Genomic DNA, 8,237 nt, shown 5'->3' with positions numbered 1-8,237 from the left:
GGCTCACAAGTTTGTTGTTTGTTTGAAGAATCCCACTCAGAAGTGGGGATTCGCCATCTGGCCACACACACACACACACACACACACACACACGCACGCACACACACACACACACACACACACACAGACGCACACACTCATGACACATTAGAGAGAGAGAGAGAGAAAGAGAGAGAGAGAGAGGGGATGTTAGATCATGTATCAGACAGCTGCAGTATAAAGTGCCGCTCTGAATTAGTCTTTTCTCTTACACCGTGTCCAACTCGCTGAGATTCAACTTTATAGAAGACCCTGATGTGTGTGTGTGCGCGCGCGTGTGTGTGTGCTCTTGTTTTTGTGTCATATCAGGACACAACTCTGTATAATGACATGGGTATGACACAGGTATTACAAGGAGAGGGAGACTTATGAGGACATAACCCATGTCCCCATTTTTCAAAACACTTATAAATCACACAGAAAGAGTTTTTTTGAGAAAGTAAAAATGCACAAAGTTTCCTGTGAGGGTTAGGGTTAGGTGTAGGGTTGGTGAAGGGCCATAGAATATACAGTTTGTACAGAATAAAAACCATTACACCTATGGGATGAACACACTTTACACAAAAACAAACATGTGTGTGTGTGTGTGTGTGTGTGTGTGTGTCGGGAAATACTAAGGCTGAAGAACAAATGTTGTGAGTGTTGAATGTGCTGTTCCTGTGACGTGTGTGAGGTTCTCCTGGGTTTTATACCTCAGTATCAGAAACGTCTCACTAAATATAACACACACCCTGACAGCGATCCGAATCGCCGGATTCCCTCGCTACTTTGAAGAATTCCAATTACTGTCAGTGTTTTCCGTGTGTGTGTGTGTGTGTGTGTAGTATTCCATCCACAGCTCAAGCATCACAGACAGTTTGTTGTGTGTGTGTAATTTTACTATAATTTGTGTTTGATCAAGATGCCTTGATTTGTCCACAAATATCTGAATGTTAAAAGAAATAATACATTAAATTCAGTGGAAAATCTCAAATACCAGCAAATCGACCTGCCTTTGTTTACTTTGCCCGGCCTGCTTTAAATTGGCTTTCACACTGACGATGGATTTTATGGGCTTCCTAAACTTGGGAGGGTAAATCAACCAGAACCGGATGAGCCGTACACCACACTGACCTTCTCTCTGTATGCAATCTATAGAGCCGCGACGATATATCACCCAACAACAGAGCCAATCTAGATTCAATTACCACCTGGGCCAAGAGTGCAATTTATATCTAAACACACACACACACACATACATACATGTGGACACTCCTGAGGCTGTGAGAGGTCGCGCTGCATGCATTAAACTCCTGTGTTTACCGCTGAGATCGGTGAGGAATTCAGCGTCATGACTTTCTGAACATAATTCATGGCTGAAATCTCAAGTGCATCCTGCTTGCGATTCATAAGCTGAATCCTCAGCAAACAGAATTGTAATTTATTGCCAAACGGAATTTCCTTAGTCACAAAGGTGCATGCATGCATTTGCATTCTGAATAACAATGCATTGTGATGATGTGCAATGTTTTATGTGATTTATGTGAGCTCATGAAAAATCTGGATATGAATTTATGTGTTGCTGATTCTGCATGAACGACTCACTTTCTGGCAACTCTTTGAATCTGGTTCTCAATAATGTCTTTTATTGATTTTGGATGGGAAATTCTGCTTTTACACTGCAAAAAAGTGTCTGGTTTTCTAGTACAAGTATCTAAACATTCTTTATGAAATTCATCAAAACGGAGTGAGTTTGATGCTTAAATAAAAAGCAAATATCTGCCAGCGGGATCAGAAACTTAAACTTGAGGCTGAGTACATTTGAGCTTTTCTGACCCCACTGGCAAATATTTATTCTTGTTTTAAGGATAAACCTCATTTTGAGACTTATCTTCTTATTTGCCGTTGTGCATTTTAAATAATTTTATCTTGGTTTAAGAATGTTTAGATATTTGTGCTAGAAAACAAAATAAGAATACAGAGTGAAAACCAAGCAGGACAAGATGGTGTTGTGGCATGTAAACCAGATTGAGCAACACTAAACCAGTATGAAAGCATCCAAAACATACTTTATACTGGTAACAAGAAATTAAATCTTCTTAACTGGTCACCAGATATGCCAGCATTTCGGATCTAGGCATTTTCCCCCCACAGTGGTTTATTTCAGATCTAGTTTATGCTTTGATGCATGTTTGTAATTAAATGACCAGAAAAACTGAAGTGTGAACATTTCTAATGATAGTATAGTTATTAAACATTACAAATATGTGCCTTTGAGCTAGTTTGAAGTCAAAAACGCCATTGGTTGATCGAAGGTTTTTAGTGGTGCAGCAGGGCTCGAGAATGTGACCGTTTGTTTTTTGTTTGTTTTTTTAAAAAGAAAAAGCAATTTAAATGTCAAAATGGCAATCAAGAAATCAACCAATACAATGAAAAAAAATAAAAATAAATAAAAACAACATGCATAATTTTTTTAATGTGAATGGTCAAAATAAGCCAATTGAAAAGAAAAAAGTGCTCAATATAAGTGACTGAAAAAAGCAATGTGATTTAGCAGGCATTTCACACTCATTCATGCACACACCATGACAGTCAAAACTGTGCCATTTATTGATACACACTCTATGATAATCCAACAGTAAAATGTTTTAACAGAATACAGAACTTCACACAATCAAAAGGTGTTTAAAAGATGCACGGAATAGCGCCATATTCAGTTTAGATTCTGATTAAATGATTAAAGTGTGCTCTGTTTTCAGATTTAAAATATTAGAGCTTTCGTGTCATCTCCCTCCACAGCACAGGTATAATTCACGTTTTGAGAGTCATATCCCTGTCCAACTCTTTACTGTGTAACGTAATCCATTCTGGCTTTGTGATCTGACATCGGATCCCTAGTTATTGACTAAAAGTGCTATAGTCAGCATCAGCCGAATCAGCAGTGGCCCACTTGGGTTTGTTTGTTAACCAATAAACCCAGTTTAAATGTTTGAAAACCCCCAAACCAGCCCCAATTTTGTCCATTCGCTCACTTCAATTCAAAACTGCCCAGTCTTGCAACACTGGCTGCGAGATTTAGCGAGAAGCATTTAAACTCTGCACATAATTCTCCGTTATAAACCAATCAAACAGCGCTGACGCACAAAACCAGAAGTAGTAACGCTACCTATAGCCATGGTGTTGTGATAGAAATAGATGTTCTAGGGTTTGTAAAACCTTTTGAGAGAGAAATTCAAGCATTTTTCAATGACTTTCAAGCATTCCACAACTATTTTCCGCACTTTAAAGTTCTAAAAATGATCCAATTTGGATGTTGTTTTTAATAAGATGACCAAAATACACTTTGTGGGAAACAAACATCAATCCATAATAACACTTCCTCCGGTGATAAAGTGTTCTGGTCTGAATCAGGAGAGAAATCTGCACAGATCAAGCAGCGTTTAAACAGCTGTAAATAAATCTGCGACTGGATTTTAATGTGAGAGACAACAGCAGGTGCACTTTTCTTCACTGGAGGAAGTGTTATTATACACTAAGTAGCCATTCAAAAGGCACTTTTTACCGCCGCGGGCACATTTTCGCAAATAGACGTCAGTTTTGCCTTGCTGATGTGTTACATTTGACTGCTTCAGTCACGGAAAATGAAAGAAAAACACTAAAGTTTAAATATTTGATATATTTAATATTTAATATTCACAGATAAATATGCGCCACCTGGCGGTAGTTTCGCGAATGATTTTAACACGCGACTGAATTACAGTTACCGCCGCGGCACCGCGCCGGCGGTATGTGCGGCGGTAAGGCCCAGATAGTCTGGCCACCTACTGTAGATTATAGACACTATGTTTTTGAGTTAAAAACATCTAAATTCTGGATTTAACAGACATTGACACTTTTTATTTGCCACTACATTTTACAGTTTTTGAATACACTGACTTCTGGCTGTAATTCTCCTCCAGGTTTTACTGGGATCTCACCATGCTCCTCCTGATGGTGGGAAATCTCATCGTCATCCCCGTGGGCATCACCTTCTTCAAGGACGAGCACACGCCGCCGTGGATCGTCTTCAACGTGGTTTCCGACACCTTCTTCCTCTTGGACCTGGTGCTGAACTTCCGCACGGGGATCGTAAAGGAGGACAACGCGGAGATCATTCTGGACCCTCAGCGGATCAAGATCAAATATCTGCGCTCGTGGTTCGTGGTGGACTTCATCTCCTCCATCCCGTGGACTATATCTTCCTCATTGTGGAGACGCGCATCGATTCAGATTTCTACAAGACGGCGCGAGCTCTGCGCATCGTACGCTTCGCGAAGATCCTTAGTCTGCTGCGACTTCTGCGACTCTCGCGGCTCATACGCTACATTCATCAGTGGGAGGAGGTGAGAGGACGTGTTTCCATCGATTTAAAACTGCATTCACTGTCTACATTTCATTTAATCATTCTAAAAATAATATACAGAGAAATATCATTAGGACTCAAACACTTCAGACCTTCGAAAATGCCAAATAATTAATTAAGACAAGACAATTAAGACAAATTAATAAAAAATAATCATAATAATATATTAAATATTATTATAAAATTATAAAATAATAACATTAAAATGAAAAATTATTATTATTATTATTATTCATGTGAATTTATTTTAATAAATCTTAATGTATACAAAAATGTAATTAGAACATTACCACAAAAATATTATTATTATTATTATTATTATTATTATTATTATTATTCATGTGAATTTATTTTAATAAATCTTAATGTATACAAAAATGTAATTAGAACATTACCACAAAATTATTATTATTATTATTATTATTATTATTATTATTATTATTATTATTATTATTATTATTATTATTAATGAATATTTATAATAATAATAAATAGATAAAACGCCTGACCTTCAATGGTCAAATGCCAGACAACACCACCACAAAAAAAAAAGATTAATATAAGTAATTATAATTATTAGAATTTAATATATGTAATTTAAAAAACTATTATTATTATTATTTTACATTAATTTTAATAAAAAACAAATATACACAATAATATCATTAGAACTCAAACACTTCAGACCTTCATAAATTCCAGAGAATACCACAAAAATGTATTATAAAATAATATATTAACAATTATTATAAAACTATAAAAAAATTTAATAATAGCAATAAAATAAATAATTATTATAATAAATATTAATGTGCATTTATTTACACAATAATTTAATTAGGACTCTAGCACATCTTGACTTTCAAAAATGCCATATAACATGAGCACAAAAATGTATTATTATTATTATTATTATTATTATTAATGTATATTTATTTTAATATATAAAAATAAAAACTCTGACCTTCAGAAACGGCAGACAACATCACCACAAAAATGAATAAAATTTATTATAATTATTATAATATAATATATGTAATGGGAAAAACTATTATTATTATTATTATACATTTATTTTAATAAAAATAATTATATACAAAATCATTTAATTAGGACTCAAGCACTTCTGACCTTCAAAAATACAACACAGACAACACAGCCACAAAAATGAATAGTAACAATAATAATATTTATTATTATTAATGTGCATTTCTTTTAACACCTCTAAAATTTAATGTACTCAATCTTTTAATTTTTTTTACACATAATATGACTTTGATTACTTTTTGTATTTTGGGTGAACTGCTCCTTTAATGGAGTTCTTAAATATGTGTCATTTTAGATTCAGTCTTTAGTGTTACTCCAAATATTTACATAAATAGATACATATAAAATTAATGGATGGCACATTGTATCATATTCTCTTCATATTGATATGATTGATCTTAGCTAGCAAATATGAGTATAGTTTGAAAAATAAGATATACAAATAATACACACACACACACACACACACACACATATATATTAGTGATTTGAAATCGATTGTGATCCATGTGATATATATTATAACCTGTTATTCCTTATTTCAGTGACAGGATCGTAATCATTTTTTAAATATTCAGTTTTTTTTATTATTTCAGTAATTTGGCATACATCACATTTGCTGTCTTTATATTGATTATTTAGATTATTTATCATTACATGTTTTTTACTGCATGTCAATCAGTTAATAAAAACATTTATATATTTATCTATCTATTAATTTAAATTTTAAAGTATTTATTTTTTTAAATAGTAGGTGATGTGCCACTCTATTTATTTATTTTATTGTAAGTGAATCCAGTTAGTCAGCATGTTATTAACTCAAACTCTGATGAAGGCTTTTTGCGTGACTCAACCTGAGCAAACCATCCAAGTTTTAATTGAGTGACTGTTTTTAAGAGCTGAAGCAGTCCCTCTCACAAACGATGTCTCTGAGCTTAGTGTGCGGGATCGTTTCGGAGCCGTCCGTGGAGCTTCGGTTGATGGGCCGTCTGTCTGTGTTTATTGAGTGAAGCCAGGGAGTCCGTCTCTATTAATATCTGCATCTGGGATTGCTCTGATTTATGGCTGGTGTCACAGAGATCAGATGTTCTGGATGAAGAGCGTGATGTTCAGGATGACACAGAGCTCCCTGAGGTTCTTCAAAAACACAAATCTACTCAATCTAGGCTTGTAGACATAGACTGAAGTCTGCAGGAGGAGGAAGAAACTGGGTTTAACAGCGTATTTAAGGGATGCAAAACGGTTTGCGAACATAAAAGGGGAATGTGCAAATGTGAATATGTAATATAAATATGCACACAGCAGACAGGCTCTAAAAGCATGTTAATAAAGAATCAAACACCCTCATTGTCTAGACGTGCTGTAATACTACTCATTGATTTCCAGTTTGTATACTATACACAATATATTGATGGACAATCACAAGTGCAGTGTGCAGTGAACACTGTGTGTGAGGAACTGTAATAATTAGAAGATCATGTGCTGTTCTAAAAATACAAAAATTGTTCATTTATTTTAAATATTTTGTTTTATAAAAAAATATTTTCATAATTTCATTAATTAATGTAGTTATTTCAATGTGTTTGTTCTATTTATTTAATGTTTTATTTTTAAAATAGTAGGTGATGTAGTATTTTAAACAAGGATTTTAAATAATTAATTTATTATAATGTATTTTATTTATTATACATATGTGTGTGTGTGTGTGTGTGTGTAATTATTTTTGCCATTCTAAACAAACATTTTAATTATTTCTTTTAAATCATGTCTCTTACTTAATTAAATTTTATTTTAAGAAATTTTGATATAAAAAAAATCTAATATTTTGTAACGTGCCATTCTAAACATAAAATTGCAATTAATTAATTTAATTTATTTGTTTGAAATATTTTTAATTTTTAAAATGTATTTATTATCATTCATTAATGTATTATTATTATTGTTTTTTTAAGTTATTTTTTTAAATTATTTTTTTTATTTTAACTGTAGGTGATGTAGTATTTTAATTATTTCATTTATTGTAATACATTTTTTATATTATGTTTTTTTTTTTTCAAATGTGCCATTCTAAACAAAGATTTTAATTATTTATTTTATTTCTTTAAATTATTTAATTTAAAAAAAAAAATTTAATTAGTTTTGATGGATCGATTATATATATATATATATTCATTCTAAACATAAACATTTTAATTAATTTATTTCAATTAATTAATTGATTCATCTGTATTTATTTTAATTAAATTTTTAATTTTTAATTTTGTAATATTTTAAATAGTAGTTGATGTGCTATTCTAAACAAATTCTAAAGCCCAGTGTTTTTAGTGACAGCTGCCAATGGATGAATATCATTATGATTATTTTTATGAAGGCTCAGATTGCATGTAACTTTGACTTTGTTCATATATTATACATTTGTAGATTCGCCCTCGCCGTTCAGACAAGACACATTATAGTCTTCATTCCCCTGATTCACAATAATGACTTTATAATACGCCCAAATTAGAGAGGATTTCCACAATCTACCCAGAGCACTTCTCATTTTAATTACTCTGCAGTCTGTTTCCATTTCACCAAATTCAAAACCCTCATGAGCTGTCTGTTGTCTGCTGGATTTATCCTCAGCTTTGAGTGACTTTACGAAGTCTTTTATGGGTAATAAAACTGCAGCTGACATTTTAATTGTGAAACTTGAAGACACTGAATCTATTGCATGCTTCAGATCTTCACTATAGGTCTTGTGTCCCAAAGCAACACCAGGATAAACGAT

The 8,237-nt window shown here is 32.9% G+C and overlaps 1 protein-coding gene across 1 annotated transcript in view; it reads left to right on the top strand.

Annotated features, from left to right (window-relative positions):
• LOC113090194 (potassium/sodium hyperpolarization-activated cyclic nucleotide-gated channel 4-like) overlaps positions 1-6,601 on the top strand; it is a gene marked incomplete at its 3' end in the record, with an annotated part of 21,920 nt that extends 15,319 nt beyond the window's left edge. Inside the window, exons 2-4 of the mRNA XM_026256188.1 lie at positions 3,978-4,400; positions 6,407-6,458; positions 6,545-6,601. Coding sequence (XP_026111973.1) covers positions 3,978-4,400; positions 6,407-6,458; positions 6,545-6,601 — 532 coding nt within the window. The remainder of the gene's footprint in view (positions 1-3,977; positions 4,401-6,406; positions 6,459-6,544) is intronic.
• Between the last annotated feature and the right edge of the window lie 1,636 nt (positions 6,602-8,237).

This window comes from Carassius auratus, unplaced genomic scaffold (genome assembly GCF_003368295.1).
Source record: "Carassius auratus strain Wakin unplaced genomic scaffold, ASM336829v1 scaf_tig00053289, whole genome shotgun sequence".
NCBI lineage: Eukaryota > Metazoa > Chordata > Actinopteri > Cypriniformes > Cyprinidae > Carassius > Carassius auratus.
This window is presented reverse-complemented; position numbering and strand designations above follow the sequence as displayed.